At 46.1% G+C, this 24,690-nt stretch overlaps 1 protein-coding gene across 1 annotated transcript in view; it reads left to right on the top strand.

Annotated features, from left to right (window-relative positions):
* The window catches only part of LOC126334927 (zinc finger protein 628-like), a 260,327-nt gene extending 238,048 nt beyond the window's left edge, over positions 1–22,279 (top strand). The window contains exons 3-4 of the mRNA XM_049997655.1: positions 11,142–11,673; positions 19,921–22,279. Of these exons, the coding sequence (XP_049853612.1) occupies positions 11,142–11,673; positions 19,921–20,397 (1,009 nt within the window). The 3' untranslated portion in view covers positions 20,398–22,279. The remainder of the gene's footprint in view (positions 1–11,141; positions 11,674–19,920) is intronic.
* Positions 22,280–24,690: the final 2,411 nt, after the last annotated feature.

The raw sequence follows: 24,690 nt of genomic DNA, 5'->3' as shown, positions 1-24,690 counted from the left end.
CGTATTATAGACTAGGAGCAGCTGCAGAAAAAGAATAATAAATAAAAAAAAATACCTGCTTGATGTGAGAGGATCTAAACAAGAATGAATCATGGTGGAGGAACGTCCGCAATTGAGCGTTATAGTAGAGGCTGAAAATACAGCTTCATTTGTAAGGATTTCTTATTTTTCAATCCTTAAGCCACAGAACGGGAAGGAGAATATGTTCCTCCGTGTGAGGAGAGTTCTTATACTGCACAGTGCAACACTGATCTGCAGATAACTGCAAGACACAGGCAACGAGTAACTGTAAAAAATCCATTATCGTCTGGAAAACGAAAGAATAAAGGAAGAGCAGCAGGAACAGGTGGGAGAGATAACAGGAGGAGAAGAAGACATGGTGGAGGGTAAGTAGGAGAAGAAATGTAGGTAGGAAGAGGTGTGCATTAGAAGGGAACAAAGAAAAGACACGTGTTTCCATAGCTGAGAGAAGGAAAGTATGGAGAAGAAGAAGTGGGCTTATGAGTTGTTGAATATCAAGAAGCCCAGAAGTAGCGGGGTAATGGAGGCAGGGCTCTAGAGTTCATGGAGGAGATGAAGGAATAGGGGGAATAAGGGGAACAAGCAGATGGGGGTGTTAGCATAAATTGTGCTGAAGTTATAGGAACAAAGGCAAAAGGTTAAGAAGCGAAGAAGTAATCGAGGTAGTGCCGGAGAGTTATAGGGGAGACGCAGGAATGGGGGAAGGATGGAAACAAGTGGATGAGGATGTTAGCAGAAACTGTGTAGAAGTTGTAGGAACAAAGGCAAGAGATTCATAAGCGAAGAATCAATGGAGAATATGAAGGGCTAGGGGGAAGGTGAGGATATTAGCACAAATTTCTCACAAATTAGAGGAAGAAACGGGAGTTGGTAAACAAAAGAGTGAAGCGTATCTGAAATGTGACAGGTGACGTGTAACTCGGGCAGCTAACGCAGCTAGGCGCTGGGTGGCCCGCTGGCAGAGCAGATCAGAAGAGAGCAGAGCAAGCAGTCAGGGGCGGTGTGGCTGTATAGGCGTGGCGCGGGCACGCCCGGCCGCAGCGCCGCCCCGCCGCCCCGGTTCCCACAGCGACCGCTGCGGAGAAAGTGGTCGGACACACACCGCCGCGGGCTTCCGAGCTAGGAAAACCAGGGACGCCAGCTGCCAGCCGTCCGCGCTAACCTTTCGTTACTCGCACTGTTTGGCGCCTACGGCAGGAAGTTCGACGAATCTGCGTACGTATATACTGAACGTTCCTTTCGTCCGTCCTTCCTCGAAGCTCCCGTGGCGTCGCGCGATGTCATACTTGCAGTCACGGCCACATTCAACTCTCTCTCGGCGGTGAGCGACGCACGGGGCGAATTACGTGACGTATTTAAAAAAAGAAAAAAAAGGAAGTTCAAATGTGTGTGAAATCTTACGGGGCTTAACTGCTAAGGTCATCAGTCCCTAAGCTTACACTCTACTTAACCTAAATTATCCTAAGGACAAACACATACACCCATGCCCGAGGTAGTATTCGAACCTCCGCCGGGACCAGCCGCACAGTCCATGACTGCAGCGCCTCAGACCGTTCGGTTAATCCCGAACGCCGTGACGTATTGATCCTCGGCTTTAATCGGAAACGTTTATTGACGGAACCAGATTAGTCTACTACGCTGCTACACACGTAAAATCAGTATGAATAATGGTCGTCAGCGTTGGTTTGACTCGCTAGACAGTGTGAAACCTCACAACTTAAACGCCAACAAAAAAAAGTACACCCATGTTAATGTGTTAATGTGACCACCTACACCAAAAGCCAGAATAACACCTTTTGAAGTGCGAAACGTGCAAGAAGAGAGTCAGTAATGCTCTGGAAGATACTGACAGGCATGTGGCCGACTTCACTGCTGTGGCCAGATGCGCTAGGTTTCTCGCTTGAAGATTCATGACGCGTACAGCCGATCGAGGTGGCCCGACAAATTATAGCTTTGGTTTAAATCCGAGCAGTTTGGCTGCCAGGGGAGTAGGGCAAACTCATCCTGGTGCTCTTCGAACCACGCAAGTGCACTGCAAGCTGTTTGGCACTTTGCATTATCGTGTTGATAGGCGCCATCGTGCCGAGGAGAAGCAAACTGCACAGAGGGGATAGAAGAATATATGTGTTGATCCATTGTGGCATCCAGAACGACGAGGTCACCCAGGGAGTGCCACAAAAAGTTTCCCAAGAACATAAGGCTCCGCAAGATATTTGCTTTCAGGCATTTCACGTCGTACAGCCAGCGGTCATCAGTCCGACGGAGCATAAAATGTGATTCATCTGAGAAGGCCGCCTGTCGCCATTCACTGGACGTCCAATTGCGGTTCTGGCGTGCGCATTCCAGCCCTCGTATCTAATGAACAGCAGTGAGCATGGGTACATGACCCAGGTGCCTACTGGACCATCGTGGAGGAAACACTGTTGGTAGCCGCTTGGTTCATCAACGCAGTCAGTTGTTCAACAGTTGCACGCCTATTCGCCCGTACACATCTCCGGAGCCACCGTTTTGTACTGCCAGATGCTCACTGGGCAGGATGTGTTAACGCACGGTCCAAATCTTGCTTGCTTGAGGGAGGGCTATTGTATTATGACTTGAAGGTTCTCCGAGAAGCGATTGATTATTACTTAGCATTTTCATGTCTGCTATTGCTGTGGAGCACGACATTTGCCTCGACGCCGGTTTTGGATCGCGCTATTTTGCCATCCACGATATACTTTGGCCCTGGTGGCACGATAACGGTTTTCCGAAATGCTTCCACCCTTAGCCCGAAAGCCAATCATCATGCCCTTTTCAACGCCAGATAAATCGCTTAGTTTACGGGGGGGGGGGGGGGTTGGGTTGTTTTGGGGAAGGAGACCAGACAGCAAGGTCATCGGTCTCACCGGATTAGGGAAGGACGGGGAAGGAAGTCGGCCGTGTCCTTTCAAAGGAACCATCCCGGCATTTGCCTGGAGCGATTTAGGGAAATCACGGAAAACTTAAATCAGGATGGCCGGACGCGGGATTGAACCGTCGTCCTCTCGAATGCGAGTCCACTGTCTAACCACGCTCCGTTTTCGCACTACGACTACGGCTGCACTGTTTTCCGCGTCCCCCCCGACACGACTTATATTCCCTGCACTGGTAGTGCTGCCACCTGCCATCTGGGAGTGACTATTCTCCGTTGGCGGCGAATTTAGGTGGTTGTCGCAATAATATGACCATCTAAAAACCCGGCAGCTATCTGACTACTTTCAGGAAAGATTCTGAGGCGTGATCACTAGACAGGAAAGATTGATTCCTAACAGTTCGGTACTGCGCATCCGGCTGGTTACTAGCCACCCTTGCCGATAATCGCAAGGACAAAACTGGAATACAATGTGGAAGACAACAGTCAAAGAACCACATAAAACATCACTCTCAAATTCGCACGAAAAATCAAATTTATTGGTATCAAGCCACATGGTAGCCACGTTCGGCTACTCCAGCTCCCCAATGGCAAAGCGAGTGCGGTGACGCCTCTCTTTCACCGACCAACCCCAGCCTCACTCATTCACAACCATCGCAGAGAAAAACAAGAAAGTGCCTAACTGGAACTCGATGCCCACGCACGGGAATGCACTTTCGAAGACTTTGGAGGCTTTCCTTACCGGAAAAGTAACTTCGTTCATTTCGAAGGATCACTAACTCCATTCTTCCGAAATGACAGCCACTAAAAAGCACGAAGTCCGCCACAGAGAGCCCACGACTTGCCGCCTTACCAACACGAGGGTTGCCGGCCGTCTTCTAGATTTCGAGAGCGCTCCAGACTATTCAACTTTCAGGCCTTCCAACCAATCAGTGGCCGCATGGAGACGATTTCACTGCCGATTCCCCGTTCGCGCTTCTGCAGTTTTCTGCTTCCTGCGAGGGCGTTTAGAGCTTTCCCTGCCAGTGATGGAGACGTAGGCCGTCACGGTAAATACTCGCCTTTGAAATGAGCCTTGTTATCCCCGATCCCTACCCATTTAGAAGAGTTAGAGAAAGCCCAGCCCGTGATCTTCAGCGGCCTTTCCTTGCAAGCAGAAAGCAACCGAGCCGACTACAATAGCGAAATAGGGCTAGCCAACGTGGGTGACCAGGAAATCATATGTTTTCAGAATCTATAGTTACATCCACACTCAATAAAGCACTGTGAATTACAGGGGTCTCGACGAAAATATGAAAATGCATGCTTGAACATAAATGCAGATGCTGACTAAACCAGCAGGTTGTTCTGTTATATTTGACCTCGATCGGAATCTGTACAACGCCCTCAGTACGCTGCAAATGTTAATCGCCGTCAGAACAGTGTTGTACGTAGTTGTGAGAGCCTTATGTTCGAGCTAAGAAAATTCCAACGTGGGCAAATTGTAGGTTCTCGTGTGCTGCGTACTTCTGTAACCAAGGTAGCTGAAATGTCTGGTATTTCAAGGGGCGCCGTATCGAAGATTCTTACAGCACGAAGGAAAGCGGTAAAATATCACCCTTACAGTCACGACATGAATGAAAGGGTGGGTCGAATGACCGTAACAGACGACCATTGAACCATTGACGAAAAGTAAGAGGACGACAGTTGAAAAGTCACTGCGGAACGGAATGTCACACTCGCTTGGTGCTGACCAAAACAACACGAATGGGGCTCCATAAGCAGAGAATTGCACTGCGAGCTGGTATTCCACCACCACTCATCTTGATGCAAATGCCCGTACCATGTAATGTCGTTCCGAAGCCATGAAACTTGGAAAACGAGACAATGGAAGAGCGTCACTTCGTTGGATGAGGCGCATTTCACACTGTTTTCAGTTTCTGTCCGAATTTGCGTACCAAGAGTGAAACATGAGAGGCAGGGGGGTTCTATGATTATCCAGGCACCCATATCGTGGTATTCCACTGGCTCCATGAATACTGTGCGAGATCGCATTACTGCTAAGAATTATGTGACCATATCGGCTAATCAGATCCATCCCATGGTACAATGTTTGTCCCTCAATGGTGATGATGTGATCCAAGACGACAAGTCTTCTTTTCATACAGCCGGCATCGCCCAGGACTGGTTTTGTGAGCAAGAGCATGAACGGTCTCATTTTCCTGACCACCGTAGTCACCAGCCTTCAATATTATTGAGTCCTTGCTGTCTATATTGCTTGAAGTTCTTTAGAGTCCGAATCACCAAAAGACAAATCAGTTACTCCATTATCAGTGTTGAAAACAGTATTCACAAAACAGGCAAAGGTCCCGAGTTCGAGTTTCGGTTCGGCACACAGTTTTAATCTGCCAGGAAGTTTCATATCAGTGCACACTTCGCTGCAGAGTGGAAATCTCATTCTGGAAACATCCCACAGGCTGTGGCTAAGCCATTTCTCCACAATATCCTTTCTTTCAGGAGTGGTAGTCCTGCAAGGTTCGCAGGAGAGCTTCTGTAAAGTTTGGAAGGTAGGAGACGAGGTACTGGCGAAACTGAAGCTGTGTGGACGGGTCTTGAGTCGTACTTGGATAGCTCAGTTGGTAGAGCACTTGCCCGCGCAAGGCAAAGGCCCCGAGTTCGAGTCTCGGTCCGGCACACAGTTTTAATCTGCCAGCAAATTTCAGTATTCACAAGCTTCTGTAATCCCTCTTAACCATCACTACGAACTGCTCTCTTCAGCATTTTGGTTGTTTACTGACTGCGAGATCAGCTACGACGTGACACACGTGATATGTACTTCGTTTTAGAATACATATAAGAGCCATCTATTAACTAGGAACTGAACTCCATGTCCTCATATAATGAAGCGCGCATCTGCGAGCTGAGTTCATCATATGTTTTAAATGTCGCAGCAACATCCTACGACTACAGCTCATCATTTTATGCGATTCGGTTAATCTTCCACATCATCTCTCTAGTGTTAAATTCTGCTACATTTAATCTTTTGTAACCGGTCATTCAAGAAATCATAATATATGGACAACCGAATGGCAGATGATTATAATCGAAGTGAATGTGACACAAATTCTCTAGAACTTCGCCGGACGTCGCGTGTCGTACAGAAGTAGAGTGGCACTCTGTTTTACGAGCACAGAGCTGACGTGCTAACTGCTCGTTGCTGGGCTCCAGGACTTGCGTAACGTTCGCCGGAGAATGAGTGTGTCGCCCGTCGCTACAGAGGCAAATTTATGACGTCACGCGGTGGAGGACCGCGCATGTCCTGACCTAGATACGTCCCACTCTCCACAGCTGGCGCGCTCACTGTTTAACTATTACCGTGCCGTCACAGATGTAACACCTTGTTATTCATTTATTTGTGCCGTTATATCTGGCAATATTAGGACCCTCGGGACTCCTCTTGCATCTAATCAGACAGCCTCAGTGAGTCAACAATATAATAAGTGTAGTAAATGGTTCAAATGGCTCTGAGCACTATGGGACTTGAAGATGTGCACGATGGGGGCGCAAATTGTTGTCCATGAAGACGAATGCCTCGCCAGTATGCTGCCGATATGGTTGCATTATCGGTCGGAGGATGGCACTCACCTATTGTACAGCCGTTACGTCGCCTTCCATGACCACCAGAGGCGTACATCGGCCCCACATAATGCCATCCCAAAACATCAGGGAACTTCCAACTTGCTGCACTCGCTGGACAGTGAGTCTAAGGCGTTCAGCCTGACCGGGTTGCCTCCAAACACGTCTCCGACGATTGTCTGCTTGAATGCATATGTGACACTCGCCGGTGAATCCTGAGCGGTGCATTCGGCATGTTGTTGGCGCATCTGTACCGGGCTGCATGCTGTCGTAGTTACAAACACGGACCTCGCCATGGACGTCAGGAGTGAAGCTGCGCATCATGCAGCCTATTGCGCACAGTTTGAGCCGTAATATGACGTTCTGTGGCTGCACGAAAACCATTATTCAACATGTTGGAGTTGCTGTCAATGTTCGTCCGAGCCATAATCCGGAGGTAGCGGACATCCAATGCAATAGTAGCCCTTGGGCGGCCTGAGCGTGGCATGGCATCGACAGTTCCTGTCTCTCCGTATCTCTTCCATGTCCGAACAACATCGCTTTTGTTTACTCCGAGACGCCTGGTCACTTCCCTTATTATAACAAATATTTGGTAGCCCTACAGTAGGAATCAAGTGTCGAGAAGAAGTTGAATAGTCAGGGGAAGAGCAAGAAATAGTAGGAACACCTTAGCAGAAGAGGTGAAAGGATAGATAGGAATAGGAAAAGCATAGACGCAGCTGACAACGTCACTCATTGTTCAACAGAAAGCGAAACAGCTCGAATATGCCTTGAGGTAAGCTATGCGAATGGTGACACATAAAGCTTAATTTCCTCTGGAAAGTAATGTGATTTTGGACATAGGTCATTGGGTACTTTTTTCCTGACTCGTGGAGGGATAGGAGACGTAGAATGATTTAGTGTTACGCACCAGTGGCTAAGAAATCGATGAACAAAACAGAATGAGTGAAAGTATTGTCGTCTGTCCGGTGGCATAGGAATGACTGACGTTAAGACACAACTGAATGTTACTTGCATATCTTATACTTGCATTTATAGGTAGCTGAATTATTCTTGGTTTGTCACTATTTTGTGACGTATTGAACTACACCACTGCGCTATTTGACTCATCTCCTACTGCAACAGCCATAATGTATCGAATTCAGTCTGTAGCTCATTATCTGTAGCTTGTAATTCCTCAGTGGTTCTAAACGTACAAATTCCTTTACTGAGAATAAAGCAAAAGATGAAATCTGCACTCTGAGCGAAGCAGTCTGTCCTGATACTTACTCGCCCTGAGCCTGTTATTTCAACTGCCTATTTCGAAATACAGCGTGATCCGTTGGTGCCAGAAAGTATTCTAGCAATGGTGACAAGCCTTCTTTTAAAATCGTTGTAGAGGAGAGATGCTGGCACAAAGTTCCTGATCGCGAGTGTATGGGCCAATGTCCTGGAGTAAAGTCCAAACCTCTCCGCAGTGTCTCATGAAGTGGGGGTATGCGACGCAGTTGATGGTGATCCGTACGTCAGAGCACCGCACTGTACAAGCCGTGATTACACTCATCTACATTATACAAAAACACATGCGTCACGACTCTCAAGGGGCAATGTGCGCAGTGATAGAACACCCTTTGCAGCAAGTGGCTAAACCCATACCGTGGGACATCCCAGCCAACAAAGCCATACGACGTTTAATTTTACTTCTGAAATGCGAAGTGTTTTACGTTAGTCTAGAAAAATAGATTTTAACTTCTAACGTCTATTTAGAATGGTTATGACAGTCTATATGTGCAGGGGCATAAAGCAGAAATAGACCTCGATGACTTGAGCTTACGGCTTTGTTAACAGTAGACGACAATAGTATCTGGAAGACTTCTTTTGTACTGCCAGATGCTCACTAGGCAGGGTGTGTTAATGCTCGGTCCAAATCTTGCGTGAGGGAGGGCTATTGTATTATGACTTGAACCTTCGTCGCGAAGTGATTGATTACTGCTCAGCATTTTCATGTCTGCTTTTGTTGTCCTCTTCCTCTGGAGCAACAAAGGACCGCTTTTCGGGGTAGAGGTGAGGACGCTGAAATAACTATTGTGACAAATTAAAGCTTTGTACCGAAGCGAGACACAAATTGCGTTCTCTGCCTTTCGCAGGAAACGCTTTGTCAGCTGAATAGTCAAAGGTTGGCAGCGTAACTCCAACGGATATTCTATGAAGCTCAGGACTCGAGGCAAATTGAGGCGGTCTCTGATGAGTCCCCTATACAAAAACCTACACAAAGAAACTGAAAGTTTTCAGTAACAACGAATCATCGTAGCAACTAGTCAATGGCAGCAGTGTGTTAGTCATCACCTGTCTAGTAGCCACTTTGTTGATGTCCCGTTTAGTTTCGAGCTGCTCGAATTTCTGTAATGTTAGTGAATGACGGTACAGCACTCGTAGCGATGGTGAAATTTTGCTTGAAAGTTTTACCTTTTGATGTAAACTTATGGACATGATACTCTAGGTCCAACGTGGTTTAGTAGCGGTTAATGGAAAATGTCTCTCGACCAGGAAGGCATACTGCCTGAAAAAGTTAAGATCAACGATCAGGTGCGCAACAACAATTGTCTAAGGCCAATAAACTGGCAGAAGAGTTTGGAGGCTAGTATCAGCGGATGGAGCATGTGCACAGAAGACAGATTGCGTTTCATGTTACTACACAGCACACAGGTCAATGCGTGTAAATAATTTAGTGTTATGGAAGACCTTGCAACCGGTGGAGTATTCAGCGCGTCTGTTTCCAAAAATGGTTCAAATGGCTCTGAGCACAATGGGACTTAACATCTTAGGTCATCAGTCCCCTAGTACTTAGAACTACTTAGAACTAACCTAAGAACATCACACACATCCATGCCCGAGGCAGGATTCGAACCTGCGACCGTACAGCAGCGCGGTTCCAGACTGAAGCACCTAGAAACGCACGGCCACAGCGGCCGGCGTCGGTTTCCATCTTCGCCGGCCGGGGTGGCCGAGCGGTTCTAGGTGCTTCGGTTGGAACCGCACGACTGCTACGGTCGCAGGTTCGAATCCTGCCTCGGGCATGGATGTGTGTGATGTCCTTAGGATAGTTAGGTTTAAGTAGTGCTAAGTTCTAGGGGACTGATGACCTCAGAAGTTAAGTCCCATAGTGCTCAGAGCCATTTTTTTGTTTCCATGTTCTACCTTCCCCCTCTCACTACTTTCTGTCATACTGATCGTCTCACTATCGAGTGAGATGACGAAGTGCTATGACATTAGACTCGCATTCTGGACACCATTTCCAGACTGAGTTTTCGAAATTCCCTCATAGCAGACAAAAAATACCACTAAATCATACTATTTCGGTAACTTTTCCCCAAATATCTTTTTTCCTTTAAACTGTTGTTTGTCATCAGTGTTGTCAACTTGAAGAGGTGGAACTGGGTGTTCAGGGCCGTAAAATTATTGTACATATAACAACATTTTTAATTTGTATGTAAAAATAATGGCCTGACCAGAAAAAGACTGTTCTAGGGGCGCCGTATTTGCTTTCTTCGTGGTTTTTTCATTGTCCTATTGATTTAACATCGGCGTACCACCTGTACAAGCATCCCAAACGGTCGAAGCTGGACAGTACACGTCATAGTGAAGTCACGGAGAGGTACTGCCGCAGTAAGCGTCAAGTCTCCTAGAGAAGGAAGGGTGAGAGACTGAACTGAAGACAGAGTGACATCTAGTGAATATCTAGAAAACGAAATATGGGTTGCTTGAAGCAAGCTATCAGATGGCATTAGCAGGAAAACTAGGTAGATAAAATACTTCCCAAGTTCCCGGGTACCGAAATTTTCTGCTCCAAAAATTTCCCCAAGGTTTCCGTTTCCCCAAAAGCTCCTCACAAAAAGTATTTTTCCCTAAAATTGATAAAAAAATTCCAGTCTGGATTCACTGATTCGGAAAGACGTCCATTCCGTTTCCAGTGCGGCCATCAAAAGTTAGGTGTACTGTAGTTTCACTAAATTAATTAAGACGAATGCTGGGATGGTTCCTTTAGAATGGACGCCGCAGATTTCCTTCCACAGCTTACTTTACGTATTCCACAGCTTACTTTACGTATCCAGTGGTCGTCGTTGGGATTTTAAATCCTAATCTTCCTACATCGTACAGATCTTCCGTTTCCTGATGTGTCATTTGTTACTCATACGGAATTGTACCACCAAATAAGGAAAAAAATGTCTCCAACAACAAGTCAAATAGTAGCTGCAAACCGAAATTTCTTATTCAAACGAAGACCGCAGTTGCGGGTCTAGCACAGTCCACCATAATGTGGAAAACCTCCAGAATGTACCAGTACCTCCGTTCTACGTTCCAAACTGTACAGAAGTTCTCCTGCATACCTTACAGGTCTAGCGCTCCCGAAAGCGTCGTGAGTCGCGCCGGAATAGCTCTGTAGTTAAAAGCAATGTTCTGGGCTCGAGTCACGGTCGGGTATAGACTTTTAATCGGCAGTAAGATACAGAGTGAGAGATCCATTCTCGAATCAATCCCCCAGGCTTTTTGCTAAGACTTCCTTTCTTCCGCGAGTGCTTCTCCTGGTGGTGTGTGGAACGCTGCTGATATCGCATTTGCTCCGCCTGTGTTCCAGGTACATCCACAGCAAGGAGAAGCCGTTCAAGTGTGGGGAGTGCGGCAAGGGCTTCTGCCAGTCTCGCACGCTGGCGGTGCACAAGATCCTGCACATGGAGGAGTCGCCGCACAAGTGCCCCGTGTGCGCGCGCAGCTTCAACCAGCGCTCCAACCTCAAGACGCACCTGCTGACGCACACCGACCACAAGCCGTACGAGTGCAACGCCTGCGGCAAGGTGTTCCGCCGCAACTGCGACCTGCGCCGGCACGCGCTGACGCACGCCGTGGGCGACGTGCCGCCGGGGCCGGACTCGGACTCGCCGCCCCCGCCGCACGCGCCTCCCCCGCCGCCCCACCTGCCGCCGGGCATGGCGCCGCCCCCACCGCCTCCCGCCGCGGGGTCTGCCGCCGCCCTGGGGCTGCCGCCGCCCTCGATGCCGCCGCCCCCGCCGCGCTGCCTCACACCACCGCCGCCCCGCACGCCGCCCCCACCGCCGCAGCTGTTTGGTCGCCGTGGCAGCCCGCCGCCTACGACGAGGTGCCACCATAACGTAAGTATCTCGCAGCGTACTGTATCTGTTAGGAACGAAGAGCCGCCATTAGATGTCCGGGATGATAAGTCAGACGTAATATGACTAAATTTAACCATGTTGTATAGGTGTTATTTGAGAGTTACTACCTTGTTGCAAGTATTTTTTTTAAAGTAATGTATACTCCAACAATCACTTGCTACTGATATTTTATTGGTACGACGAATTCGGCACATGCTGCCAACATCAGCTGTATTTACAATTATTTTTACATTATTATTAATACAATAAATAAATCAGCAATAGCCACCGACATAAAAAACGCAAGCCATCCATTCCATGATATTGGGTATGATCTTCATATATTACATAAAATGGACAAGGAGTATCAAAAATGACTTATACGAAGGACTGGAAATATTAATTCCTGGCACAGAAGATGCAGACTTGCTACTAAGCAACAAATTGAAAGTAATAATATTTAACTCTTATAAACTCTCCAATGTTGAAAAAAATTATCTTTACCAACTACCCGCTTAATATTTGCCATGACATAAATATAACTAGATATAAATGTTTCAGTAATTTTTGAGAACATTTCTCTTGGATAGCAGCGGTGTGGCAGGAAGTACTTTAAAAATGAACACAAACAGTCTCGCCCGTAAAAAAACATTCTGGCGGTTACATCCGTTATTAATCTACTAGTATTTCACATGTGTAATTGCATTTCATGTTTGCATTAACCAGTGATATTCCAGCGTTAGTCAGTTACAACTGTTACCTAGACAAATGTATTCCCGACATTTCATTTCTCTACATTAATCATTTCTTGCCGTTGCAATTTTTTTTTCTATCAGTGTATACATCGACAGTTACTAAACTTTGTCACACTCCAGCATTTTCTGTAGAACTGATGCTTGTACAAAGATCTTCATACGGACGTATAACATACTTTGTTCAGAGGCATTACTTTTTTTTTTTTTTTTTTTTTTGCATATAGTGGAGTCGATGTATGGGCAAAAGCTTAAATCACTAGCGGCATTAATATGAATGCCGAAAAAAAGTTACAATATTTGCAGAGAATTGTTGTTGTTTATATATACATAAACTATACATTATTTTATTTTGTTTTATTTTTGGGCATTCCTGTTAACGCCAGTTTTGGTTAAATTATTTGCCCATATATCGACTGTAGTGTATGCAAACAAAAACAAGTAAGAAACTTCATGGCAGATTAAAACTGTGTGCCGGCCGGAGTGGCCGTGCGGTTCTAGGCGCTACAGTCTGGAACCGAGCGGCCGCTACGGTCGCAGGTTCGAATCCTGCCTCGGGCATGGATGTGTGTGATGTTCTAGGGGACTGATGAGATCAGAAGTAAGTCCCATAGTGCTTAGAGCCATTTGAACCATTTGAACCATTTGAACCATCTCTCAAAGAATGCCGACGGAAAAACTACGTTCTCTTATTCAGAAGGTCCGTTATTAGAAACGGTCAGAATGCTTAGCGTAGAATGTGCACCACTACCATTAAAATTTCAACGTCAGGGATGATATAAAATAACATATTTTCCCGTTGTGCGCATACACTATAAGGGGGAATTATAAAGTTAATCTGTAGACGAATTGGGGTACAGAAGATGCGAAATTTAGCGCACAATATTCTTGCTAATATTGTCGCCTTGCAGTTGCTTTTCCCGTATCCATATAAGGAGCAACGTTTAGCCATCGTCCAGAACATGAAACCATTGTTTTGATACTCTTGTCACTCCCTCTGAAGCATCTGTCTCCATATTCTTGTCCTTATTCTTGAAGATAGCGCAAATAGTTAATGTAGACAGATTTTATGTGCGTGCTTAATCAGTAACGCTCACACCAAGTTCGCGTTTCTCAATGATTTTGCGTATCATTTTTAAGTTTATTTTCTTTCTCTTCTGGTCGACTCCTTACCGCTTTATTTTTGGGGTTATTAGAATTTGTGCACAAAAAAAGTACTGTCTGAATACAGGTTTAGAAAAATGTGTGATCACAAGTTGCACTAACATGGTAGCAGAACAGCGCTAAACCGAGACTGCAGTGCATACTAAAGACATTATTCATATGCCGCTTCCGACAATGACAGGCGTTCATGTTGTTGAACGATTCCACCACGAAGCGCGAACGGCTGGTGACGTCACTCTAAATAGTCATGGGAAACGTCAATCGTTAAGCGAGCCATTTTTTTAGCATTTGTTTTGGTAGTTATCCGAATTGTGTGTTATGGGAGGTGCACGTTAAGCGAGGTTTCACAGTACGTCGTTATTGCACTCACAGCGGCCGATTTGCACCTGGTGGCCAAAATTGGAACTAACTTCTTTTTCAGCGTAAATCGGTTCAGCATGCACACATTAGAATGTCAACGAAGTTTCTATGATAATTACAGCCGAAACTGAACCTCTGTGAGTGGCTGGACTTCATTTATTACCACAAGGTATAACGATGACGGATGTAGCGTGCAACGTTCGCTGTTGTCAGAGCCTGCATACGTGAGTAAGTCCATCATGATGCTGTTCGCAGAATCGGGACTCGCCTGTAAAGATGATGTGTCCAGTGGTGTCACAGAGCGCATCACTGGCGGCTCCAAACTGAATGTCTAAATTTGGCAGCAAAAGTGCGCAGAAACGTGAAAAGGCTATTGAGACCCTGCAATACTTCACGCTAGCGAGTGATGTCTAGTATGGAGTTCCACAACACTTACAGCCGAGGCTGGATAAAGTGCCTGGGTAACAGCGAAGCGGCAAGGTTGACCCCTTTCATGCGCAGCTGTGTTCGACTCTCTATCCATTTGTTATCCTAATCCTGTTATACACAGATCAACAAAAGTTTACAATTCTCCCGGTTCCCGAAACTCTTGAAGATAGACGTTGACTGCGGATACTGTATCACCGACACAGTCCCTTTCACTGTTCAGAGATGTCACTAAACACACCCAAAGATGTAAACAACCACGCATGAGCAGCGCCTATTAGACGGAGGGGGTCCGACAGCCGATTAGTTCCAGTCATTCCACCAGGAAGGAGGTACACGACTCGTGTTGACTGTAGCTCAACCATGCCCAGACGGTCAATACAGCTGTTCGATCGCGTCCGCATTGTTACATTGCGCCAGGAAGGGGACGTGTCCAGGCGTCTCTGAGTTGTTCGGACATGGAGGAGATACAGAGAGACATGAACTGTCTTTGACGTGCATCGCTCAGTCCGCCCAAGGGCTACTACTGCATTCGTCCACCGCTACCTACGGATTGTGGCTCGGAGGAACCCTGACAGCAACGCCACCATGTTGAATAATGCTTTTCGTGCAGCCACAGGACGTCATGTTACGACTCAAACTGTGCGCAATAGGTTGCATGAAGTGCAACTTCGCTCCAGACGTTCATGGCGAGATTCATCTTTGCAACCACGATACCATGCAGCGCGGTACAGTTGGGCCCAAAACATGCCGAATGGACCGGTCAAGATTGGCATCAGGTTATCTTCACCGAAAGGTGTCGCACACGCCTTCAACCAGACAATTGTCGGAGACGTATCTGTAGGCAACCCGATCAGGCTGAACGCCTTAGACACACTGTCCAGTGAGTGCAGCAAGGTGGAAGATCCCTGCTGTTTTGGGATGGCATTATGTGGGGCCGATATATACCGCTGGTGGTCATGGAATGCGCCGTAACAGCTGCACGATACGTGAATGCCATCTTCCGACCGATAGTGCAACCATATCGGCAGCATGTTGACGAGGCATTCGTTTTCATGGATAACAATTCGCGCCCCCACCGTGGACATCTTGTGAATGACGTCCTTTAGCTCGGCCGGAGTGGCCGAGCGGCTCTAAGCGCTACAGTCTGGAACTGCGCGACCACTACGGTCGCAGGTTCGAATCCTGCCTCGGGCATGGATATGTGTGATGTCCTTAGGTTAGTTAGGTTTAGGTAGTTCTGAGTTCTAGGGAAATGATGACCTTAGAAGTTAAGTCCCATAGTGCTCAGAGCCATTTGAACCATTTTTTAACGTCCTTCAGGATAACAACATCGCTCGACTAGAGTGGCCGTCATGTTCGCCAGACATGAACCCTGCTAGGCGGCAAATGTTAAAAAAAAAATGGTTCAAATGGCTCTGAGCACTATGGGACTTAACAAAAATGGTTCAAATGGCTCTGAGCACTATGGGACTCAACATCTTAGGTCATAAGTCCCCTAGAACTTAGAACTACTTAAACCTAACTAACCTAAGGACGTCACACACACCCATGCCTGAGGCAGGATTCGAACCTGCGACCGTAGCAGCCCCGCGGTTCCGGACTGCAGCGCCAGAACCGCACGTCCACCGCGGCCGGCCTGGGACTTAACAGCGGAGGTCATCAGTCGCCTAGAACTTAGAACTAATTAAACATAACTAACCTAACGACATCACACACATCCATGCTCGAGGCAGGATTCGAACCTGCGACCGTAGCGGTCGCTCGGCTCCAGACTGTAGCGTCGAGAACCGCACGGCCAATCCGGCCGGCTAGATGCAGAAATATTTCTTCAAGAAAATTCTCCACTTTTGTCAGATATTGAAGAAAAAATTCCTGGAAAGTTACGTCTGGAACACTGTGCTGTATGAATGTGATCTCTGACGTCGTGTAGGCCGTCGTTTAGATGTCGCGGAATTCTAACGCTGCCATCCCTCTACGTAAACGCCATCGTGGGATTTGCTGATGAGAATGTTGACTCATTTAGAGGCAAACTGCAGTATTGTATTCAAAGACCACTAGAGGGAAAAATAATTTGCACTTTAGTAAGCAGTGGTATACCTATCCAGCACTTTTTATTCTCAATAGACTTACAGCAGAACGAGAAAAACTTGACTGATAAGCCCCAAGTCTTCAAATCTGATTTGACAAGTTTGTTTGTGGCACACTCCTTTTATGCTGTACTCGGAATAATTGAGAACCTCTGTATGTAATGTGTTATTTTTCCGTATATGGTATCACATTTTGTTCGTGCTTTATTAATTCTTTCTTTTATACATTTTCTAAACGTCACTCTGTGAACTACGGCATGTACTGACATATTCTTTGGCCAAGTTACTTTGGTTCATGCGATCCCACGTAACCATATAAATAAACCAAACAAACAAAAATAAAAAAGGAGACGTCTTATTTCGCAGTTATTGCGCCGCGTACTGTCCTAAAGTTTTAACGGCAGCAGCAGCAGCAGCAGCAGTCGTTCTGTCCGCAACGAATTGCCGTCAGAACTGCAGTAGGAAGACAATTATCGCAGGCGTGGACCAATGGCAAGTGTCTTAGCCTGTGACTTAAAATCACTTCGCCGCGACGTATAATTACCGCCAGTCAACGCTGGTTCTTCCCGACGCCTCCACAGGGAATAGCGAAGCTTAGGTATAATGAGAGTTACTTTGAAGGAGAAACTATTCCGTGTTCACGGCTGCAAATTATCGCCTAAGCCATACACGTGTGTATCATTATACAAACCCTGTTTTAGTGTTCTCTAATAACCGGTCGTAGATTGCCTTCGACAATTTAAATCCATTTTATCTCTGAGGTGAGGTGCTAGTCTCGTAGCACCGTGGGAGAAGCTTTGCAATAATTAAAAATAAGGAGAGAAAGTTGTGACAAGTTCAGGCTGTGCGTCAGTCTGTGAGGTATGTCGAATGGACGAATTAGGCGCAGTCTACTGCCTGCGAAATGCAGTGCTCCGGTAGGAATTCTGGCCCACCGTACAGTTTTAACTCGTCGCGTGTAGTTAACGCAGCCCTGTTATGCATACAGCAACAGAACTCATTGTCTGTGTAGTAATGAATGGCGTCCTGATCTCAAGCTTCCAACCGAGTAAGTTGGCAGTGGGAAAGACACTGGGCTCTATTACCGAAAGACAGCGGTTCGTATCCCTGTCTGACCATCCAGACCTTCCTAATGCTGCAGAGGACACAGTTGATTTCATACCGTATCGTTGCCTAACCGCAACCCTTAGTACCTCTCTGAGGGCATCGTTTCGACGGAACGTTACACTCTAAGCTGCTTTCCGTTCCCCTTTAAGCTTGATACGAGTGATTGCATTGAATTCTTGAATATTCTGTCTTCGAGATCTTGATATTACCGCAAAGCACTTGTTATGAAAATTCTCAGAAGAATATCGTAAGAAATTCCAGTTCTTGGAACAAAAAAAGAAAAGTTAGTCGGAAGGGAAATCACAGTACTTTACGTTCTATAGCAAAAGCAGCTCACAGGTTTCTTGTAAAAGTAAATGAACTTAGCAATTTGTCCCACAATGAAATTGTTTCTGTCTTTGACAGTTGAGGTAGGGTTATTCAGAGATACACTACTGGCCACTAAAATTGCTACACCACGAAGATGGCGCGCTACAGACGCGAAATTTATCCGACAGGAAGAAGATGCTGTGATATGCAAATGATTAGCTTTCCAGAGCATTCACACAAGGTTGGCGCCGGTGGCGACACCTAAAACGTGCTGACTTGAGGAAAGCTTCCAACCTATTTCTCATACACAACCAGCAGTTGACCGGCGTTGCTTGGTGAAACGTTGTTGTGATGCCTCGTGTAAGGAGGAGAAATGCGTACCATCACGTTTCGGAGTTTGATAAAGGCCGGATTGTGCCTATCTCGATTGAGGTGTCTCGTATCGCGACATTGCTGCAGGCGTTGGTCGAGATCCAATGACTGTTAGCAGAATATGGAATCGGTGGGTTCAGGAGGGTAATACGGAACTCCGTGCTGGATCCCAATGGCCTCGCATCACTAGCAGTCGAGATGACAGGCAGCTTATCCACATGGCTGTAACGGATCGTGCAGCCACGTCTCGATCCCAGAGTCAACAGATGGGGACGTTTGCAAGACAACAACCATCTGTACGATCAGTACGACGACGTTTTTAGGAGCATGTACTATTAGCTCGGAGACCATGGCTGCGGTTACCCTTGACGCTGTATCACAGACAGGAGCGCGTGCGTTGGTGTACTCAACGACGAACCTGGGTACACGAATGGCAAAACGTCATTTTTTCGGATGAATCCAGGTTCTGTTTACTGCATCATGATGTTCACATCCGTGTTTGGCGACCTCGCGGTGAACGCTCATTGGAAGCGTGTATTCGTCATCGCCATACTGGCGTATTACCCGGCGTCATGGTATGGGGTGCCAGTGGTTACACGTCTCAGTCACTTCTTGTCCCCATTGACGGCACTTTGAACAGTGGACGTTGCATTTAAGAAGTGTTACGACCCGTGGCTCTACCCTTCATTATATCCCTGTGAATCCCTACATTTCATCAGGATAATGCACGACCGCATGTTGCAGGTCCTGTACGGACCTTTCTGGATACAGAAAATGTTCGACTGCTGCCCTGGTCAGCACATTCTCCAGATCTCTCACCAATTGCAAACGTCAGGTCAATGGTGGGATGAGCAACTGGCTCGTCACAATACGCCAGTCAGTAGTCTTGATGAACTGTGGTATCGTGTTGACGCTGCATGGGCAGCTGTACGTGTACACGCCATCCAAGCTCAACGCCCAGGCGTATCAAGGCTGTTATTACGGCCAGAGGTGGTTGTTCTGCGTACTGATTTCTCGGGATCTATGCACCCAAATTGCGTGAAAATGTAATCACATGTCAGTTCTAGTATAATATATTTGTCCAATGAATACGCGTTTATGATCAGCATTTCTTCTTGGTGAAGTAATATTAATGGCCAGTAGTGTACATACACCCGTCTGGAGGTCCTTTCCTTACACTTCGTTGTTGTAAAAGGACGTTACACCACGTCACAGACACAAATTTGAATACAGTGAACAGACACGTCATTGAATGGACGCACAGTTTACAGTTCTGTGAGAAAAAAAAAATGTTAATATGAGGTATGAGGATCTCTCTCTTCGCAGTCCAACCGTGGCTACATGACCATGACACCGTCGCTATTTAGGTTTTTGTTGATAGCACATACTGTCTGATTGTGAATGGGTGTGGTTTACTGTCTAGAAGACCGTTCATGTTTTTCAAGGTCTCCTGCAAGCTGCTGAAAAGTGTCCCGTGTTAAATATAGCTTGTATTTTCTAGGATACCTCGCCATTCTCGAGACGCCTCGTTCTCATGGTACTTAGAAAGTTATCTTTCAGATTGGAAACCCATAAATGTAAGAATATGATTTACTGGCTTCCTCTTGGACCCACGCCCCGTAGTGTAAGAGTCGAATGCTGATGTGGCTCGTTGTCCGTGTTTGCAGGAGGGCAGCGGCTACACGATGCGGCCCTCGTGGCACCGGCCGCAGCTGCACATCCGGCGGGACCTGCACCCGCCCCCGCCGCCGCCCCCGAGCGCCACCGTCACCAGCGGCAGCAGCGCCGCCCCCGCCGCCGCGTCCGCCCCCGAGTCGCTGCTGTTCCGACGGCGGCCGCCAGAACCGCCGGACATCTCGCCGCCTCCACCGCAGCAGCCGCCGAGGCCTTCGGCGCCACTGCCCGCTCCGCCGCCGCCACCCCCGCCGCCGCCGCCTAGAGAGACGCCGTCCGCCGCTCCCAGAGAGACGCCGCCTCCTCCGGCCGTTCCACCCCCGGCGCCGCCGCCGCCGCCGCCGCAGTCGCAGCCCTCCACTTCCAAGACGGAACCCCCGCAACCGCCTCCGCCGATCCGACCTCCGCAGCAGAGGCCGTCCACCAGCAAGATGCACGGCTTCAGCATCGAGGAGATCATGCGGCGCTGACGCGGCTCGCCGCCCCCTGCCGCCGCCCCCGACGCGCTGTCCCCCTGTCTGATCTCAAATACGCCTTCCTCTGACAGAACAGCGGGCGGGGCCGGACGTTCGCTGCTAGCGTGTGTTTAGAACTGTCACCTGGTTACTCCCAGTAACTATGGAAACACGGTACAACCAGGTACTGTCGGGAAAACAACTGATCCACGGATTTCTCTGTTACTTATGTTTCCTTTCTAATGTAATGACCGAAATATTTTGTGGTCGTTCCATCAGTAGGTATTTTCCTTCAGAATGTCGTCGTGTTACTGTTCCAGAAACCATTGTTGGAGCACTTTGTATAAAATCCGAGCTTGACAACATCGTGTGCTGTTTGATAGAAGACAATGTTTGCAGAGCGACTAGAGCTGTTGCGTGTGTATTGTGTTAGATTTATCTTTCACGGAGGGGTAGGATAAAAGGCAATCACGTGTCGCAGATAGGTTTTTAATCGTAAATCTATGGTTGTGTCGGCTATAAAAAACTGCTTGCTGTGAACGTCCCTTCGAACTTGATGTAACAGAGGTGTAGCTTTGAGAACGATTTAGTTTGTGAAGTGTTTAGAAGGTTTTGCCTTAGCCTGTTGGTGGAAGAACTGAAACATTGGATTAACACACGTTTTTATTTCACACGATGCAGTCTGAGAGGTCGTTGTATCTTACGGAAGTTATCATGCTGGCCGGAGAATGAAATAAGAACAAGATACGGAGAAGATAGACATACGTGTACGGATATAGTAATTAGTCCGCTGAAGTGCTAAAGGAGAGGTTCTTTTGCTTCTTCAATTCATTCACATATATTTCTCCGAAATTAATTGGACAACAAGGATGTTTTTGAAAAGTGCAGCTGTTTACGACTGTTTGTGCTTTGTGACATGAGTGTTTCTCCTCTCCCTCTCTTTCTACCATCTTTCATCCCAGTGGAATGTATTGCATGCGTTTGCCATATAGGAAACTTGTCTACCCACAGTGTTGTTTGTGTTGTGCAGCGTACTTGTCTGACGGCAATACACTCACATTCGTCAACATGATTCTTTTATTTAATCTCTCTAGCGAGTGTGGACCCCCCTGCACCATGTAAACTATGTATTCAAATCCATCCCAGTTCCAAAGAAGCTCTTCCACATATAAAGTGTGAGGAAGTGATGAAGTAGAACAGAACGTTATGTAAATAGTGAAGTGGGTGTTTTCGAAGTGATTTTGGGAGTGGCCTTCAGTGCAACAAACTTCGCAACGGCAACGAAGAAATGAAGCTCAATTTAATATTTATTTCACCGTTTTATGACATTTGTACAGCTTATTTGTGTTGGTAGTTCCTTAATTTGTTGTTTTGTTTATAGATTTACTGTTAACTTAGTGGTGTGGTAGTTCCAGAGTTACATGGATGGACAGATAGGACGGGAGCAGAAGTGTATATAGTAGCTGTGCTTGCAGGATACTCATTTCTTACTTGGGGCTAATGTCAAGGGAACAGAATATGTAGAAGCTTGAATTTGGTGTTCGATAAACAGAATAAAATGTAAAATCGTACCAAATGTACTAATGAAATGTCTTGCTGTTAATGTACAAATGTCCCACGAGCACCAAAGACAACTAAGATGAAACAAAGAAATTCCTATTCTGAAGTGGTTGCGGGATGATCTGATGGTTATCATCGTCTGTAACAGTAAGAAGACCTTTGCCATTTTCTGGAGGAGGAAAGTTATTTCGAAAACAAACAAAAAATATCCTATGCTTCTTTCGTGAAGTGTGTACATATATTCAGTTTAATCAGTTATGTAAATTTCGTTTAGCCGATTTCTAAATTTTAATTACATATGATGTAATCTCTTGGTAATAAAATATTGTTGAATAAATTGTGTCTTTCGTTTCAAATATACCAATAATTGACCTGAGAGAGAAGCTGTTCACTGTCTATGTGAACTGACATTTTCTACAAACTTTCAAGAAGGTACATTGGATGACTGCGATACATGAGTTTTGCTGATAGATACCGTGCAGAAGAACTAAGAGCTTAAGAATTATTTTTCGTAGCATAACAGTGAAATCAATCGATGTTTCTCGGCCTTGAACTTGTCTGGATGAGAGACGTATTCTGCGATCCGCGAGATGGCAGAGAGTTCTTCTGCAGCCTCACGAAAAGATTCAGAATTGCTTTGAGCAGTGGAAAGAACGAACGCAAACACGTCTGGCCTCAAACGGGTCCTGTTCCGGAGTAAGCTTACTGAACGTGGGTAAGTTTACAATTTGTTACTCCAGCCTGCCTCCTTTTTCCTCAGACTTCGTAAACGAGATAATTCGGTTTTGTAATAAACTGTTTGTTCAGTGCCAAACAGTTGCTAAAATCGGATAAAACCTGTCACAGTAGAACGTCATGGTTCAGAGTCTGAAAACAATGATTGGCCACTTATTGCTGTTGTCGTCGTCGTTGTTTTCGGTCCAAAGACTGGTTTGATGAAGCTCTCGCGCTTGTCTACCCTGTGCATAATTCCTTCACTTCTGTAAAACTGTTGGAATCGGAAGCCAGTTGTGCCTTGTCACTGTAGTCAAAGCTTGGTCCCCCACTACGATTTGTACCCATTACGGCACCCTCTGCAGCTAAGCTATTGCATGATGCCTCAGAATGCATGCTGTTAACCTAACCCCTCTTTTAGTCAAGGTGGGCCATAAATTTATATTCCTATGGATTCGATTCAGTACTCATTAGTTAGCTTATCTACCCATCTAAACATCAGCTTTCTCCTGATGCATATCATTTGAGAAGCTTCTGTTCTCTCCTTGTCTGAACTGTTTACGTCCATTTTTCACTTACTGACAAGGCTACGCTCCAAATAAATACCGCCAGAAAAGACTTCCTAATATTTAAGTTTATATTCAATATATCCTCTGTGTTACGGCCATCTTCAGCTATTTTGCCTTCCAACTGGCAAAACTCGTCCACTATTCCTCATTTCCTAATCTAATTCAATAATTTTCATCTGATTTAATTCGACTACACTCCTTTAATCTTTTTGCACTTTTATTGGTGATCATCTTAGAACATTTTTTCAAGAAACGATCTGTCTCTTCCAACTGATCTACCTTCGTCATCTCTGGCGGAATGACAACGTTATTGGCAGCCCGTAAAGTTTTTGTATCTTGTCGTTGAACTTTAACTTCCCTTCCAAATGATTCTTTGGTTTTCCGCACTACTTGCTCAGTTTGCAGATTGAATAATCTACCGACCCATCTCACTCCCTTCTGAATGACAGCTTCCATTTCATGTCCTGCCACTCTTATAACAGCTCTCCTGTTTCTATACTAGTTAAGATAACACTGCGCTCTTTGTGTTTTGTTCTTGCTACGTTCAGAATTTTGAAGAGCGCTCATAATCTTGACGTAAGCTCCAATTTCGAAGTGTTTATTCCAGTCAATATTGTTAAAAGGTCTTTTCAAAGCTACGAATGCCACAAATGTAGTTTGCAATCCCTCTTTTAGAATATGTCGCGGGGACAGTATTGTCTATCGCTTCCCTACATTTTTCCGAATCCTAGTTTCATACTCCTCCAAGTGGGTTGCTACCAATCTTTCGATTTTACTGTAAGTAAATCGTTCAGAATTTGCGACCATGAAATATTTGACTGTCAGTTCGGTGACATTACAATTGTCGCCATGTGGCTTCTTTGGAATTAGGATTATTTAATTCTTCTTGAAGTCTGCGAGAATCGCAACCGTTTCACACTGGACATTGATTCCTAATGAAAAGAGGGGTCCGATGTTATTATTTGTTGTCTGCCGCTAAGTCCATCTTCCAAAACATATTGCAAATACTGCGTCTGACCAAAATGAGGATATAGACCAGACTAGCCTATGAAGAACAAGAGCTCCTTAGCAAACCCATTTTCCTGCAAACGATGGGGTTGGGTGAATGATTTTACAATGTACACACAATTTATGTACTCGGAACTTTTCGTTGGTACACAATAGACTGGTGTTCTGAATATCCTTCTAACCCGCTTTGGTGATATTGTTATGAGACTCGAAGAGTCCAAAGCCATTTCCACGAGATTGCGCCTTACTAAATCTCCTTCAGACTCAAGACAATAATCAGGCTAGTGACTACCATTTACCACTCATTACCAATTCACATGCTTCCATCCGGAAACGACGCAGCAGACAATTATTCATCACTACATGAAACGACTTCACATTGTTCCAAAGTCCTGCTACCACATCAGTGCGCTAGTCCACTGTCAGTCGAGTAAGTATTGTAGTTGGTGAACGACGC

The sequence above is a fragment of the Schistocerca gregaria genome, chromosome 2 (genome assembly GCF_023897955.1).
Source record: "Schistocerca gregaria isolate iqSchGreg1 chromosome 2, iqSchGreg1.2, whole genome shotgun sequence".
Classification (NCBI taxonomy): domain Eukaryota; kingdom Metazoa; phylum Arthropoda; class Insecta; order Orthoptera; family Acrididae; genus Schistocerca; species Schistocerca gregaria.
The sequence above is the reverse complement of the archived record's forward strand: the minus strand, read 5'-3'. Positions and strand labels throughout refer to the sequence as shown.